We start from the raw sequence: 18,915 nt of genomic DNA on the forward strand, positions 1-18,915 counted from the left end.
ACCAATTCCTTTTTAAGTGCATATGAAACATGTTCTGAGCCATAAAACAGATTACAACAAATTTGAAAGAACTAAAATCATACAAAGTACATAAAACATAACAAAATTATAATAGAAATGAGTAACAGAAAGAACAAAAAATATAGAGAACTTAGAAAATACAGACATAAACATGGATTAAATAATATATTTCATTTAATTCAGTTGAGGAAACATGATCTATTGCCAGAATCCTGTCTCACATGAAGGAATTGTGGATAGCTTAAAGATTCAAAATGCAAAAGTATATACATTGGAAGACATCCAGGGCATTGTTTTTTATGAGAGACATTTCTTAAGGGACCCAAATTAAGAACTCTGAAATCAAAACAGAGTAGTGAGAAAATACTTGCAATGCAATAAAGGATTAAAAAATTAGTAAGAGGTGCATAGTAATAATATTTATGGGTCTGTATAGTGTACCTAGCAGGCTCTCATTAATAACAAGAATTTTTATGTAAATATATATGTTGCATGAGAATAAAGTAAGTTGGAAAACCAAATATATCAGGCTCCTAACACTTGTTCACCTCATGATGGAAGGAGTGGATTTGGTTGGTGAAAGGATGTTAATTCCCTTAACATACCTTCACGGGTCTATTTAAAAAATAGTTATGTATTGTATGTGTAATTAAAATGAAAGAAATAGAAAAATGTTATATATGTATTTTTCCTTCATATCTGTGATACCTTAAAATAATTTAACACTCATTAATGTCTCAAAGGAATCATCATAAAATTAATTGCTTTTTTTTATTGGCTAGCATATGGTCCAAGGACTACTGTGGTGTATAGATCCATTTGTTTCCATGGTAAATAACCCCCAAGAATTATACTTTTGAGCAATTTTATTTCCTTTTTATATATAATTTCCCCTCTTTGTTTTATTTTTTTTATTTTTTTTTTGTTTTTTATTTCCCCTCTTTGTTTTAGATATCATGTCTTGATGTTTTTAAGACACCTATTATGCGCACACTCCAGATATTTGAGTGTGGTTCTCAACTGACACTGGAGTAAACTTCAATAGAAGTAATGCTTATGTTACAATTGACTGGATGCATATGAAATGTTTGTATTAATGTTGTTTCATCTTTCTGCAGAGATTTTTTTTTTTTTTTTTTTAGATCTCTTTGTTGCAGTCTTTTTGGGAAGAAGGTGTTGTTTCATTTTTAACTTGGTTCTAATGGTTCAAATTATTAGTTAAATATGTTCTGAACACCGACATGATTATATTTTGAAATGAAGGTATTCACTTTGTTGAAACAAAATGTAGTCAAATTGACAATATTTCATAATAACCTGTAAGAAGCAACCACCTGTTTGTTGCTACAAAATAAAAAAAAAAAAAAAAGAAAAAAGAAAATGCAAGATATCTCAATAATTAGAACAAAATAAGCAGTGGTCTGGATCTTTCCTTTTATGATTTGAAATAAGAAAAGAAAATTCATCTACCAACTTTACAAATCTTTGTTTTCAAAAGATAAAGTTCTGGGCTGTACCTAAACAGCTCCTAATTGCATTAAAATGGGCATTGTTTTCAAGTCATCTGATTTCAAATTCAATCTTCCTCTCAATGTGAAGACAGCATGACATAAAGTGAACAAAGTCTCTGTAAGACATTAAAATGCATTCATTTACCCTGGGGGTTTAAGTAATTGTCATTTTCTATGACTGAGCAGAGCATTTGGTACCTAAAAACCTAAACATGAGGCATTCTCTTAATCTGAGGTAGCCTGTTAATCCGAAGATTTTGCATGTGATTCTGATGTCTTGATGCTTTCCAAATTGACAAAAATAAAATTAATACAGTGGCTTTTTCAGAGAAGGATATCCCTCCCCACATACACACACATACTCTATTGTAACCATGTTTAAAAAGAAAACTGTGTATTGTATTTCTGTTCTTAAATTTTTGGAGATATAAATAATAAAACAAAATATATCCAGTATACAGACTACATTATGTATAACATATATTTTATTGAAAAAAAAAACTCAAACAGGTATATTAATGGTATAAAGATCATAGAATCAGAGACTAAATGGCTTGATTTCCTTCAGCTTCTCTTTATAAAACACATTTTAAGTTTTTACCATCTTAGTTGTTTTTCTATAATGAATGGCTCAGTGGCCAACAATAGCTCTAAAATAGAGCCAAACAAGATAGACCCAAAGAAACCTGACTTTTTAAATTTTTAATAATTCCTTTAGTAGTCTCCATACCCAGCTTGGAGCCCAGTGCAGGGCTTGAACTCCTGACCCTGAGATCGAGAACTGAGCTGAGATCAAGAGCCTGAGGCTTAACTGACTCAGCCACCCGGGTGCCCCGAGAAACTTGAGTTTGTATATAAAGGAGCTGTAGGTTGTTAAAAATAATGGCAAACTTTACCAGTTTGCTTAATTTCTTAAAAAGCAGTAACATTATTGATCTTCCCTGTCAACCGAAAACATTTTAACTATGGAATATTGACACTATCCGAGATTCAGATAAATAATCAATTCTTCTTAGGGAATGGCAATACTGTGTTTTAGATAATGACCGTAATAAAATTTGGTCAGTCAAAAACGCAGGTTAGTACCCTACTGTGTTAGGGAATTGAGAACAACTACTAAAATAACCTCTAAGGAAAAAAAATCTATTATTTTTACCATTGTGAAAAATATTTCTGACAGTGTAATAAGATGTTTATTTTTTTAAGATGTTTAACATAAAAGTATGATACTATTAATCCGATGGCTAGTGTATGAGACTAGCAAGTTTCCCTTCTTTGATGAAGCCATGGTGTACATTCAAAGCTTATTTCCTTATAAAAAGAAGCAGAGTATCTTCCCATTTAAGTTCCATTGACCCTTGACTCTCAGTCCTACTGTCATACACGTGTCCTCCTGGAACCTGGGTGTCTTTCAGCAGTAGGAAAGCAGCGACGGGCCACTGTATTAGTCACTGAGTCCCTGTGGCGAGCCAGGGCTGTTTCTGGAGATCCCATAGCAGACGATTCCTGGCCTCATAGAACTTAAGTTTCCTTTGGAATAAATGCATTTGCTATAAAGAAAAGCAAAGCAGCATAACACTCAGGCAAATACTCGTGCTGGTGTTACAGTTTCATACGTGGTAGAAAGGAGAACCTCTGATGCCAGATATTTAAGCAACAAGCAGAATGAAGTGAGAAGGTACAGATAACAGGGTGAAGAGTGTTCTTGGATTTCTCTCCAAAAACCAATAACTATGAAGCAAGTACTTTATTATGAGGAACTGCATTAATCGAAAATCCTGTAACACCTCCTAGAACCCACAGAGAGGTCAGCAGGCAGTGGTTAGGCCACAAGAGCAATCTGAACTAATTGTTTTTAGCAATCTGGCTGCTAAATAGGGGAAAAAAAATGAAGCTAGAGAACATATTACACATTCTGTACTCAACTTCAGGATCATTAGCAGCTCTGTAGTTCATATATAATGAGGCTGGGTTATGGGACTATGATAAAGGAAAACACAAGATATTGTGGTTTAATTTATATTTTTGCTCATTATAACTCTGCAGAAGAATTAAACAGATGAAAGGTTTGCATTACTTGGGGAGAGAGAATAATTTAGATTATGAAAGTACACAGATTAACCTACCTATAAAAAGAGATGATGAGATATGAGTAAAAAATAAAGTAGCGGATTTTTCAGATTATTTTTATTTTAGAAGTTGATCCTTTGAGAATATTGTTTTCTGATTCCAAAATTGGTCATTCCATTTGGTTGAACCTAACATATTACATTCATGTGCAACAATGTCTGATAAGGCAATGGCTCTTCTTTTAGACAGTATTTGGAGCCAGATTTTTCTGTGTTGTTCCTGTGAGCCTTTATCGCTCTATGTGGTTGGTTGGAAGTAGCACAAATCTAAGGCTTTGTATGAAGTGAGTAGAATGCTGAATTTGTCAGACTATTTAAGGATAGAAAGTACTGGCAAAGCAGATATAGGGGGCAGCCCAGGTGGCTCAGTGGTTTAGCGCCTGCCTTTGGCCCAGGGCATGATCCTGGAGTCCCAGGATTGAGTCCCACATCAGGCTCCCTGCATGGAGCCTGCTTGTGTCTCTGCCCCACCCTCTCCCCTCTCTCTCTCTCTCTCAATAAATAAATAAATAAATAAATAAATAAATAAATAAATAATACAATCTTTAAAAAAGGCAGATATAGACTAACATCCTTTCTCCACTCTCTTCCTACATGCCAACCAGCTCTGTGCGACTCAGACTAACATCTTGAACTCATTCATTAACTTCTACTGTATGTTGGTCTGTAAGTTAAATCAAGCAGATGTATTTTTTGAGAATTAATTTGTAAAGAACTACATACTCTATTCACAAATATTCTACTAATATAGATATTTCCAGACAGTAAAGTAAAAACTGGCCATTTTTTTTGAAAATTTTACCAATTTAAATGTCATAAAGATACAAATCCATCAAAGCCAAATTATCTGTCTCAAAGGTAATAGATTAAACAATAAATATTAGTATTTAAGCATCCTTCTTTGCACGATTGGAAAAATACACATTGTGGCCCTCTCTCAGGTATTTCTCCTAGCATTGCCACTTTGATATTTAAATATAAAAATGTTTTTTCTCTAAGTTGTTCTTCAGATCTGTCACTTTCTATATTAGATTTGAAGTTGGTTGATGAAGCACAAGAACGGTGTTCTGACCACCCAATGCAGCAAGCTCCTTCTCCGTGATCAACTCCAATCCACTATCACTCTCTTCAGTCAAAGGAGTGTTAGAGTCTAAAGGCAAATGAGTGTAAATTGCTATCAAGCTCTCTCTCCCCTGGGGGTTAGGTGGGTGATGGAGAACAGAATGTGGGTCAAGGGCAGAGAACAGGAAGTGAGAGCTCCTAAAATTAGCCTGACTCACAGGAATCTATAGGCTCCCGGGGAGAAGGTCAGTCAGTATTCAATATCGACTCACTATATTGGGAGCTTGATTTCATAAAAGAGGCCAGGACAGTAAGAGATACGGGAATAAGGTGATTTCCTACAAGGCTCAGGCAACCAGTGGCCTTCCTGATGTGTTGAGGTTAAGCCCGTTTGAGACTTTTCCATCCCATGTGAGATTATCACCAATAAAAGGATATCATCAAATAGACTGGGGCTCAGTGAATAAACACAGGGAAAGCACCACATATCTAAAGGGCTCAAGTAGTCAGAGAGAGAAAAATTAGTTTCATGTTGAGTGGAATAAATATGGGAAGAGACAGTCTACTTAAATTTAACACACACACACACACACACACACGCACACACGTATTTAAGAGTAAACACATAAAAAATGTACAATAATACTTTCTGGATGGAAAAACATGATTTCCCAGACAAGCAATCCCGTGGGTGAATTGTAGAGAGAATTGCCACTGTGAAGCATCAAATTAATGGTCTAGAGAATCAAGTGCAAGGAATGTATCAAAATACAGACCAAAGATATAAAAGGATTGAAATCATGAGTGAAATCAGAAGCTTAAGAATCTCATATCCTCGCTTGGTAGATAAATGACTCACTTATAGTTAAGAATAAAGTTTGACCAAATGCTCACAATTGCCCATTACTCAGCCACTGAACTTTGGCTTGACCAAACATTAGCCATGCTTTTCTTTTTCCCCAGACACCTAAACTCTGGCTTTTCCACATGTTTGAGCAAGAACTAAAGCGCTAAGATACACAAAATCCTTCCTTAATTGATTTACTGAGAATCTGCTGAGCATGGAAACATTATTCCCTGTTAAAGTGCCCAAATTCTGCTGCCTGCTTACCCAACACATTTGGCCTCCTCATCCACAAAGGCATTGCTGGCCTGCCTTCTCCTTCCTGTAAAAGAAAGACTTTTCTGCAGAGTCAAAGTTTGACCTCTTCTTTGTCAATTTGGATGCCTTTTATTTCTTGTCGTTGTCTCATTACTGAGGCTAGGACTTCCGGTCCTATGTCAAACAACAGTGGTGAGAGTGGACACCCTGTCATGTTCCTGACCTTAGGGGAAAGGCTCTCAGATTTTCCCCATTGAGAATGATATTATCTAGGGTCTTTCATATATGGGCTTTATGACGTTAAGGTATGTTCCTTCTATCCTACATTCTTGAGGGTTTTTATCAAGAAAGGATGCTGTATTTTGTCAAATGCTTTTTTTCTGCATCTTTTGAGAAGATCATATGGTTCTTACTCTTTCATGTATAATGTGGTATATCACATCGATTGATATTTGAATATTAAAACACCCCTGTATCCCAGGAATAAATCCCATTTAGTCCTGGTGAATAATGCTTTTAATGTATTGTTGGATTCTATTAGGTAGTATTTTGTTAAGAATTTTTGTGTCGATGTTCGTCAGAGATATTGGTCTATAATTCTCCTTTTTAGTGGGGTCTTTGTTTGTTCCTTATAGTCAAGAGTTTCTTATGGTTTGACTCCCTCTTTGTGTTATCTTATTTTATTTTTCTTTCCCTTCCCCTATAGTCATCTGTTTTTTTTTTTTGTTTGTTTGTTTGTTTGTTTCTTAAATTCCACATATGAATGAAATCATATGTGAAATTCTGGTATTTATCTTTCTCTGACTGACTTATTTTGCTCACCATAATAACCTCTAGTTCCATCCATGTCATTTACAAGTGGCAAGATTTCATTCTTTTTGATTGCTTTTTGATTCATTCTTTTTGATTCCATTATAGATAGATAGATAGGTATCTCACATCTTTTTTATCCATTCATCAGTTGATGGACATCTGGGCTCTTTCCATAGTTCGGTTATTGTGGACATTGCTGCTATAAATATTGGGGTGCATGAACCCCTTCAAATTACTATTTTTGTATCATTTGGATAAATATCTAATAGTGCGATTGTTGGGTCTCAGGATACTTCTATTTTTATCTTTTTGAGGAACCTTCATATTGTTTTCCAGTGGCTGGTATTATTTATTTAAATTTTTGGAAGAATTCCCCAAGGAGGCCATTCAGCCATAGATTCTCATTTGTTGGGAGATTTTTTTTTTTATTACTGATGCAATGTCTTTTCCAGTTATGAGTCTGTTCACATTTTCTATTCCTTCCTGCAACAAAGACCGTAAGACACCTAGGAATAAACCTATCCAAACAAGTGTGCTATGAAAACTATAGGGCACTTATGAAAGAAATTGAGAAAGAGATGAAGAAATAGAATAATATTCTGTACTTATGGATTGGAAGAACAAATATTGTTAAAATGTATATCCTACTCAAAGCATCTACACATTCAATGTAATCTCCATCAAAATAACATCAGCATTTTTCACGGAGCTGGAACAAACAATTCTAACATTTGTATGGAAGCAGGAAAGACTCTGAATAGCCAAAGTAATGTTGAAAAAGAAGACCAAAGCTGGAGGCATCATAATTCCAGAATTCAAGCTGTATTAAAAAGCTTCAATCATCAAGACAATATGGTACTGGTACAAAAATAGACACATGGAACAGAATAGAGAACTCAGAAAGGGACCCTCAATTCTATGGTCACCAATCTTCAACAAAGCGGGAAAGAATATCCAGTAGAAAAAAAAGACAGTCTTTTCAACAAATGGTATTGGGAAAATTGGGCCGCAACATGCAAAAGAATGAAACTGGAACATTTTCTTACAGCATACACAAAAATAAACTCAAAATGGATGAAAGGCCTAAATGTCAATAGAAAACCATCAGAATCCTAGAGGAGAACACAGGCAGCAGCCTCTGTGACCTGTGCCAAAGCAAATTCTTGCAAGCATGTCTCTAAAGGCAAGGGAAACAAAAGATGGATGGAGAGATGGGGTAATTGGTATTTCATCAAGATAAAAAGCTTCTGCACAGCAAAGGGAACAATCAACAAAATTAAAAGCCATCTTATGGAATGGGAGAAGATATTTCCAAATGACACATCATATTAAAGGGCTAGTATCCAAGATCTATAAAGAACTCTTCAAACTCAATACCCAAAACACAAAAAATCCAGTTAAGAAATGGGCCAAAGACATGAACAGACATTTCTCCACAGAAGACATACAAATGGCCACTAGACACATGAAAAAAATCTCAACATCACTAATAATTAAGGAAATACAAATCAAAACTGCACTGAGGTACCACCTCACACGTGTCAGATGGCTAAAATTAACAACTCAGGATACAACAGATGTTGGCAAGAATGCAGAGAAGGAAGAATCCTTACACACTGTTGGTGGAATGCAAGCTCATGCAGCCATTTTGGCAAAGAGTATGGAGATTCCTCAAAAGGTTAAAGATAGAACTACATTATGACCTAGCAATTGCACTACTATTTACCCAAAGGATACAAAAATAATGTTTCAAAGGGGCACCTGCACCCCTATATTTATAAGAGCAGAGTCCACAAGAGCAAACCATGGAAAGAGCCCAGATGTCCATCAACAGATGAATGGATTCATGGAGCCTGCTTCTCCAAGGACTATTTCCTTCCAATATCTCTACAAATTGCAAAATACTTTGTAGAGCATTGGTCTCATATTTAACTGTAACTACAATCTATCCCATTCTCTGTAAACACAATCTTTATGTGTATGCATGAATGTGCAGGGGTGTGTGTATTTTTCCCCTATCTTCAGATGGTATTATCAAATTACATTATAAAATCACTTAAGAAGTATGTGTTGTGATTAGCTTAGGAATAGTAAGTGCTTATATAAATTATATATTACTAAAATTTCTAGAAATAAAAAAAATAAAAAATAACCTTTTAACAACCTTAATGTTTTAAAAAGACCATTTCTTCAAGAAATGGTACTGGGAAAACCATAGAACTACATGCAAAAGAATGAAGCTGGATCACCTTTTAACATCATATACAAAAAATGAACTCAAAATGGATTAAAGATTTGAAACCATGAAACCTGAAAATCCTAGAAGACAACATTGGTAGTAATTTCTCTGACGTTGGCCATAGCAACACTTTATAGATATGTCTTCTAAGACATAGAAATCAGAGGCAAAAATAATCTATTGAGACTACATCAAAATAAAACACGTTTGTACAGTGAAGGAAACCATCAACAAAAAGGTGATCTACTGAATAGGAGAAGATAATTGCAAATAACCTATCTAACTAATAGAGGGCTAATATCCAAAATAGATAAAGAACTTATACAGCTCGACACCAAACAAACAAACAAACAAACAAACAAAAACAAGCAGTCTGATTTTAAAAAGTGGGCAAAGGACATGAATAGACATTTTTTTTTTCTAAATAAGACATACAGATGGCCATAAATATATAAGGAATGTTCAACATCACTCATCATCAAGGAAATGCAAATCAAAACCACAATGAGATGTCACCTCATACCTGTCAGTACAGCTAAAATAAGACAAGAAACAACAAGTGTTAGTGAGGATGTAGACAAAAAGAACTCTTGTATAGTGTTGGCAAGAATGTAATTTGCTAACATCACTGTGGAAAACGGTATGGACATTCCTAAAAAAAATAAAAATAAAAGTACCATATGATCCAATTTCACAAAGGTATTTACCCAAAGTATACAAAACATCAGTTCAGGACCCTGGGTGGCTCAGAGGTTAAGTGTCTGCCTTCAGCCCAGGGCATGATCCCGGAGACCGGTATTGAGTCTTGCATTGGGCTCCCTGCATGGAGCTTGCTTCTCCCTCTGCCTCTGCCTGTGTCTCTGCCTCTCTCTCTGTGTCTCTCATGAATAAATAAATAAAATCTTTAAAAAAACAAAATAAAACATCAGTTCAAAGAAATAGATGCACCCTTATATTTACTGCAGCATTATCTACAAGAGCCAAGATATGTAAGCAACCTATGTTCACGATCTAGAAGATGTTATACTAAGTGAAATGAGTCAGACTGAGTAAGAAAAATACTATATGATTTCACTTACTTATGGAATCTAAAGAATTAAATAAACAAAAAGCTGAAACAGATCTAAAAATACAGAAAACAAACCAGAGGACTGGGAGGTGATGGGCTGGACAAAATGGATAAAGGGAAGTGGGAAGTACAGGCTTCCAGTTATGGAATAAACAAGTCATGGGAATGAGAGATACAACATATGGAACATAGTCGGGAGTAATTTAATAGTGATGTTTGGGACACATGGTAGGTACACTTCTGGGGAACCTAATGTCATGTATAAAGAAGTTGAATCACTATGTTGTACACCTGAAAATAATGTAACATTGTAGGTCAACTATACTTTTTTTTTTTTGTAGGTCAACTATACTTAAAAAAATGTATTAAAACTATAATAACCCAAATCCTTTACAAATTCAATTAGCATAAGTTAAACTTTTGTAAAAGAAACTAGTTTAATATGTTTTTTTAATAAAAACACTGGGATACCTGGGTGGCTTAGCTGTTGGGCGTCTGCCTTTGGCTCAGGGCGTGATCCCAGGGTCCTGGGATTGAGTTCCATATTGGGCTCCCCATGGGAAGCCTGCTTCTCCCTCTGCCTATGTCTTTTGCCTCTCTCTCTCTCTCTGTCTCTGTCTCTCATGAATAAATAAATAAAACCTTAAAAAATGTAATAAAAAACTGTATCTTCAGAGTTATCAGCATTACATATAATGTAAGCATACATTTATATTCTATTGGAACATATTTGTCCTAAATTTAAATAGGTATATTGATTCAATAAGTTAGCATTACATCTACTAGAGAAATTTAAATATATGTACTGTTTGCCTCTAATTTTTATGATTCACACTAATTTTATAGTTTCATTTTTATATATTTGGGTCTGTTAATAAACATGTTCATTTTTGCAACTTAAAAAGTTACATATAAAAATTGATATGGGTATAAAAAGTATAAAATATATATTTATAAATCCTCTTAATCTGCAAAATGCTAATGCATAACAGTTCAAAATTATCTACTTCATAGTTTTCTATATAAAATAAAAATTACTGTAATTTAAAATGATAATCTCTATATAAGTAATACTCTAGTAGGAAAAAATAATGCAAACTTGATATATAAAATATAAGCAACTTGATACGCAAGGTATGCAAGATATGACTTTGTTAAAAAACATAGTTTTATTCTAAAATAAAATTACTGTTACAAAAATGCATAAGACCAAATGGTATATGAATACAAAAAATTATAAAAGGATCCCTGAAACTATTTCCATGGTCAGGGCTCACTAATATTTGAAAGGTTTCTTATATAAAAAAAATTAAAATGAGTATCAAATATTATACAGATGTAAAACTAAAATTTTGTTTCTCTTTTAAAAATTACAAATTTTTCTTGGATTATTGGTCTTTTCTTAACCAGAAATTGTGATAATAAGGTTTTCTTTGTCTTCTGGGTAATCTCCTATGGCAAACATTCTGTGTTTTATCAGAATATGTTTCTGTGTTTTATGTTGACTTTATTGTTATATCTTGATTATAAAAGTCACTCAGTTTTCTTACTGTCATATTGAAAACTCAGAGCTCAATTATGGATGCTTACAAGAAAGACATTTAGTTCTAAGTAATAAAGAAAGATTGACAATAAAATGTTGATGAATATATTGGGCAAGTGCAATAAAATTAAATATAGAAGTGATGATATTACTATCAGATTAGGTGAAATCTGTGCAAAAAAAGCAGTAAGTAGAATATGATCATAAAATAAAGTGATAAGCATAATTTATTAATGTATAGATCATAAATAAATCTATATATTTAAAAAATAGAGTAGCAAGCACACATAGCAAAAACTCCCCAAAATACTAGAAGGAATAATTAAAAACAATTATAATGGAAGTCATCAATATAGCTTCCTTAAAATTGAACTTGTAAGTTGACATAACTAGTGGTTTTCCGGGTGTATGTGTGCTGTTTTGTTTGGTGCTCTGTACTGAATTGTGTCCTCCCAAAATGCATATGATGAAGTCCTATCCCCTAGCTGGATGGCATTTGGAGATGGGCCTTTGGGGGCAGTTGGTCATGAAGGGGGAGCCTATGTGAGAGGATTGGTGCCCTAATAAGAAGAGACCCTAGAGAGATCCTTTTCTGATTTCGCCATGAGCAAAAGATATCTACAAGCAGGAACATGGCCCTCTCCAGAATCCAATCTGCCAATACCATGATGTAGGACTTCCCAGCCTCCAGAATTCTTGAAATGTCAACTGTTTAATCCATCTAGTCTATAGTATTTTATTAGAGTGGCCTGAGCTGAATGAGTCATTTTATATCGTTTTGCTGAATGAAAGTTCTCCCCCACTAATATTTTATGTTCAAGTTCACTACTAATCAAGGGAATGCAAATGAGATTAATAATGAACTATTACAGCATGCTCAGCAGAATGGACACGTTAAAAAGAATGGTAATATTTTTGCTGCTAGGGATGAAGACAAAAGTTAACTCACATGTTCTGCAGTTAGAAATTAGAAATACCTTAAGATTTTTTTTTTTTTTTTTGCAAAGCAACCTACAACATCTATTGTCATTTATCATTTGAAATGCATGCACATGTTGACCCATCACTTCCACTTCTTGGAATCTTTCTTAGAAATGAAAGCATAACAATCAGCTGCAGAATTGGTCGTCATGGAGAAAATAATGGAAACAATAAACAATCATTCTTAAGAGGAAAACTGTGATTAAATTGTGGTACATCAAGGTAATGCAGCATTTTGATGGTTTCTTTGTTTCTTCCATTCATACTAGTATTTTTTTTTTTAGCAGTGCTATGTATCAAACTACTCTACTCGTATAATACAATGGTCAGTAAAGATTTCTGTCATCTAGTGTGTGTGTGTGTGTGTGAGAGAGAGAGAGAGAGAGAGAATCCGGAGAATCCGAATAAACATGTAGATTACTACTGCAGTAGATACTGAGAAATGCTGTGAAGGAAAAAATAAAAATACGAAGGAAATGGAATATAATATTGTGGGTTGGTTCACAAATTAAGTATGATTGAGTCAGGAAAGAACACACTCGGATGATGTACAGATCTGAGGAATTGAGGCAGTCCGCCATTTTTCTTCTAGTGATTTGTCTTATCTGTCCGAATGGATTTTGTCTCTTATTTCTAGTTGGCCTCTGACCATTTCAAGTAGTAAAAATAATCCTATGTCCAGTTTTTCATTTACTTTCCAAAGATATTCAGCTACTTATGAGTTTCTTGTAAATAACCCACTATATTAAGAGTGCCTCATTTCTTGAAACAAGAAGCCGGAAAGGGAAATGGTATTTATGAATGTGTACAATTAACCAGGCACGGTGCTGAGTGTTCTAGGAGCTCTCCTTTTATCCATCTCCAAATATGGGAGAGATTACTAGTCTTAAGTTTAAAGGAGAAATTTGAGATCAAGAAATACAAATATTCAAGTCTGGGAATTGGTAGGATAAGTGTAGACATGGATTTTTAAAGATCAATATGTAAGGGTCTGGAACAAACTTTTACCTCACCCCAGATGTGTTTGCTTTATGAATACAGGGACAAACAAGCTCTGTTGTTCCTATTAAGTAAGGTTAGTCATTTTAGCTATACTCAAGGCATCCAAAAAATTAACATCTGGCAAAAATGTAATCAATAATTCCAAAGACACACCTGAGAAATACTCCTACAGGGTAGGGGAATACTATAATCTCTTTCTGAAGTTCATGAGAAGAAACATATATACATCGTCATCACATGTTCGAAGATTATTATGTCTATCAGTGATAGCTGAGCTTAGTTAAAAAGAATTATTAAATTAGTTAAGAACCTATATCAGATTCATAAATACAAAAGGTTGAGATTGTAGAAAATCCCTTGATGAGAAAACAAACAAACAAAAAAAGAGGTATTTGGGGACCATAGAGAATGGATAACCATGACCATCTATGAGGTGATTTTGTTAGAAAGTGCTATTGAGGGGACACCTGGGTGGCTCAGTGGTTGGGCGTCTGCCTTTGGCTCAGGGAATGACCCCTGGGGTCCTGGGTTCTAGTCCCGCATCGGGCTCCCTGCATGGAGCCTGCTTCTCCCTCTGCCTGTGTCTCTGCCTCTCTCTCTGAGTCTTTCAGGAATAAGTAAATAAATAAAATCTTAAGAAAAAAAAAAAAAGAAAGTGCTATTTGAGGATTGAAAAGTAGAGTGAATGGGTCATGTCACAATGAGCAAAGAAGGGCACACACTTGGGACTCAGGTCAACTACAAGATGCTGCTTCTAATTACTGCCCCACCACCTCTTCTTATATTTCAGAGCAAATACTTCAATTTTTGAAGCCTCTCAGATTAAGCTCACATTTAAATATCTTTCTTTTACATGTATTAAATGTGTAATGATATTTTTTATAAATGAAAAATATAGAATTAAAGTTCATACAATTTTCATAGCAAGTGCTTTCCTTCAATTGCCATTTCCTACTTCTAAGGAGTTAGAAAACACTCTGAGGAAATTATACAGATGATAAAATATTCATGTACTCTTCATATAGCTTATTTTCTTCTTTTTAAAATGAATTTGATTTGCACTGTGTTGTTGAAAGCACTCTTGTCTACTGGCTTTGTTGGGTCAAAGTAGAAATGCCTGCAGAGTCATCACGGAAACGGTAGCCTGGGCAGGGGGGTGACTGATTGTGTCTGTAAAACTCTCAAGCACTCGAACAATCTTACCTTTATCTCTAGTGTTGTTTTATTCTTTATCACTGCTATCAAAACTGAAAAATATTCCTACTCTCTCACTTCAACTGAAAGTTAATGTCGTCTCTGAGGGGATATGTCTTTTTTTTTTTTTTTTTTTAACCAATCAGAGTTGTCACAAATATTTTATTTCCTTGCAAAATACTATGAGTGTGCTTGGAAGTAATAGCAATGTTCTGATTTTTGTTCAGCACCTAAGCAAAGAATAAATTTTGAAATATGTGTTTTGATCTAAGTGATTCATTGGAAATAAAGTTCCATGTCAAAGACAATGGCACATGTCATATTTAGAAATCTTACTGCTTCTCTCAGGCCTCAGTAATGCTTTTGTCTTCTTGTTTTGACTTCCACTTTCATGAAGGGCCTTGAACCAGTCCCGCAATCTGTTTGCCACTTCCCTGAACTCCAGGTCACTGCATGCTGAAAACAAAGAGAAACAACACAAATCTTGAATGATAATTTAGCATAATGCCAATGTTAGTTCTCAAATTACTTCAATAACTGAAAAATAACAGTAATAAAAGAAATGTAGTACAATTGCGTTTCAGCTTTTTAAAAATGAAAATTAAATATATGTTTCGAATATAACGAGAGGTAATATAATGATGAAATGATGACATTTTGTCCAAAAAAGGGAGATTATTAGTGGAGGTCTACTTCTACTCTTCAGTGGAATATGGCACTTGATGGAACGTTCTTATTGCTAATGTCACATAAATTCAGTCTTAATATTTGTACACTGAACACATCTAAGAAGGTAGATGATCTGGGGAAATAATGGGCTGAAAATCCAAAATGAATATTTACACATTTATTATAGGCCAGAGCTATTATATGTTATGATTTTATAGATCTGCATTAGTATATTAAATCCAGGTTATATATAACCCTATATATTTTTTGAGCATAGAAAAGGAAAAGCTATCTTATTTAACATCAGAAATAGTTGTAAAATATTTAAGAAAATAATATAAATTTCTGTTTTAAGAATAAGGTGTTAGTGGACTTTGACATTTGGAACTTGAATTAATTCATTTAAAAATAAATGAATGTATTTAACAATAAATGAATTAATTCATTTATTTAACCAATAATATACCACTACCAATAATTATATTCTCTAGAATAGTCTCTACAATAAAGAGTAGTAGAATATTATAGATATGTATCTGTATGTATGTGTGTGTGTGAGAGATGAATGATAAAATATGGTGTGTCAAATGTAGTCCTTTGTTGCCAAAATATTTTCAAAATATAAGAAATACTTATTTACATTGTTTAGAGGACATCACTACTGTGGGTGTAACTCTTCTGCAAGTAGCATATATGTGATTTCCTGAACTGACTGCAAGCACTCTTTAATAGTACTCTTGTTCACTTTGCTAAAAAAGAATAACTTGCATGCTGATTTATAAATGTCACATCACATTTAATACAAACTACATACATTACATCACTGTATGTATTATACATAATAAACACGTATGACATAATCTAACAAATGGAATATTATATGATGCAATATAATTTAAGACCATTTACTAGAATTAAAAAGAATCAAATTCCAGATTAATAGGACCTTCTAAGTACCCAGTAGGATGGGTGAGCCACACCGGTAATGCATTCTGATATTTTAGGACAGTAGAGGCAAAAAAGAAGATACCACAAGTTGCCATGGGGGGAGAGTGACAAAAATCTCATAAACAAAGAATGAAGAATCAGAATGTCTGCATTTTTCATTAGCAACATTGGCAATCAGAAAGACAGCTGAAAAACTGCTTCGGAAGTCTATATCCAGAAAAATCAGCTGAGAGAATTAGCTAAAGAGATGTGCTAACGTACAAGATTTTAAAAAAATAACCACCCCCTTAACGTTTCTTTAGGAAGCTACTAGGGGATGTGACACCCTAGACACAGAACTAAGAAAGAGGGTGGCCGAGACACAGGAAATAAAAGATTTAAGAGAGAAGTGAGAGTAATGTTTCGAATGATGGTGAAGAGGAATCCCAGAATACACGTTGCGTGCCAAGCATAGAGGCAGATGGCAGTGGGTTTGAAAATCCTTGGTGAGGACGTACAGAATTCATCACTATCCCTTCTTCATTCGGGAAAATGTTGCCCTATAGTGAGAGTCCCAGGAAGCATCACTTTTCCTGATAAGGACTACGATGGCTGAGACTGAATGGTGAGGCCACATGATGTGCACTCCTGGGTGAACGGTTACCCTCCAGCCCGGTATCTCTGTTTAAACAAACATGTAGGCAAGAGTCTTCTGATGTCATAAACTGTTATGCTACAGAAAACAACACCCGCCTGAAATAGAGGGATTCTTCTCCGTACACATGTACACATTACCTGTCTCTGGAAGGATATTTAGACATAAAGCGGGTAAGCCTGATTATCTCCAGTCCAACCAACTGGATGAACATGAGAAAATGGTATGAGAGAGTCTTATTTTTACCATTCATTTTTTTCCTTTTGCTTTGTGTGCTACATGCCTGTATTAATATTCAAAAATAAATTTAAAATAAAAAAAATTTAAATTAATTACCATGCATTATCCCTTGACTTACCAATTCCTTTCCTTGGAATTATCATCCGGTATATTACATACATACTAACTGATTTAAATTGTACAATACTATTTATTTCACACGTTTATAACAAGAAGTTACAGTTGTTAACGAAACTGTCCATGAGGTGTGGCCTGGTGAGATTGGTTAGATGTATCCATCCAGTGAAGCTGTATAAGTCATAAATAGAGTTTAAAAGCTTACTATGCGCTGATATAGACATCAACACACAATACAGCTTTTGGTGAAAAAAAGATGAGAAGGTAAGAGTGTGTTTTGTATGCTTGCATTTGTGTGAAAAGGAAGGAAAAATGCATTTGTTTATATATGCTTAAAATATGTCTGAAAATACACATAAGAGATTGGGGAACATTGTCACCTCTGTAATGAGAATGGGGGAGGTATAAATTGCCCAGAGACATAAATAAGTACATTTATACTTTTAAGAGTTAAAGCATGTGTTTTTAATCTAAGACTTAAAGCATATTAGTGCATTAACTACTTTAAGTAAATGAGCATTTAAAAATGAATTTTAGTTCTTTATTTCCTTTACCCATCTTATGTTTTTTCAGACGCTCAACCGCTGAGCCCCCCAGACATCCCACTAGTATTGTGTCCACCTAAGTTTAGGAAATTGAGGCACTGAGAGCTGTAGAACGAATCTGCCTGAGGTCAGACAGGTAAGGGGCAGGGCCACATGATGAATTTAAACATGGAATATAGAGTCCATGGTTTTAATCCTTATAGCAAATCCTTACAGCAAATCAATAATAATAGCAGCAAGAACAAGAAACTAGTATGCTCCCACCTAGACCAAATAAGCAGTATTTCACTCAAAGCTTACACATTTCCATTTCAGTAAGTTATGATTACAGTGAGATGATCATCACTGCGAAGATACACGGTGTTAGCAGAACACATTCTTAGAAGACAATAACACAAAACCTACATAAATACATCTCTTGGCTTTAAAGGAATGGTGTACCTCAAGTCCAAATTTTAAAGCCAAATAAAAACATCACAGGATCTTACTGAAAAATAAGCTACAGTATATGCCACCACACGTTCTGGAGTAGTTAACGAGAGCCCCAAATGGAGGCTACTCAATGACACTTGCCTTTTCTGCTTCTTCTGATGTTTTTAGGGCAGCTACAATGGTGTCATTATTTTTTATAAGTCGTGAAACTGTCCTTGTCATAGACACAAAGGAGGAAATGCCTCACTCAAACAACATAGAAACATAGCTTTACTTACAGGATGAAGTTTCTACTTCACTGGTTACCAAATCTTTGTTGCAGACATGTTCCAATTGGAACATGACCAGTCAGGTCTCACCCTTGAAGTGTTTAGAAGTCATCAGTGATTTACTACTGTTCTCTTCCAGAAGAAGTCAACTAATGTCTTCACATTTTCCAACAGTTCTACTACATGGATTCTTTTTCTAGAGATAATATCTTGCATTTATACACCATGAAATGACTCTAATGAGGCTTTACATTTGATTTTAATATCAAGTCTGGAAGATTAGGTTAAGGATTATTATGGCTTTTTTATAGCTTTGGAAACTGGGACATAGAAGTTAAATGACTGTTTTAAATTTTATAGCCAATAGGGAACTAATTTGATTGATACTCATTGAT

At 34.5% G+C, this 18,915-nt stretch overlaps 1 protein-coding gene across 3 annotated transcripts in view; it reads right to left on the minus strand.

The window, feature by feature from the left end:
• The window catches only part of SPOCK3 (SPARC (osteonectin), cwcv and kazal like domains proteoglycan 3), a 404,892-nt gene that overhangs the window by 19,244 nt on the left and 366,733 nt on the right, over positions 1-18,915 (minus strand). For 2 of the 3 annotated variants that reach the window (XM_038559156.1, XM_038559155.1), the window contains one exon: positions 15,003-15,122. In XM_038559156.1, coding sequence (XP_038415084.1) covers positions 15,003-15,122 — 120 coding nt within the window. Of the gene's footprint in view, positions 1-15,002; positions 15,150-18,915 lie in introns of all 3 variants that reach the window. The other variant, XM_038559157.1, reaches the window with a different exon arrangement.

The sequence above is a fragment of the Canis lupus genome, chromosome 15, assembly GCF_011100685.1.
Source record: "Canis lupus familiaris isolate Mischka breed German Shepherd chromosome 15, alternate assembly UU_Cfam_GSD_1.0, whole genome shotgun sequence".
NCBI classification, from domain to species: Eukaryota; Metazoa; Chordata; class Mammalia; order Carnivora; family Canidae; genus Canis; species Canis lupus.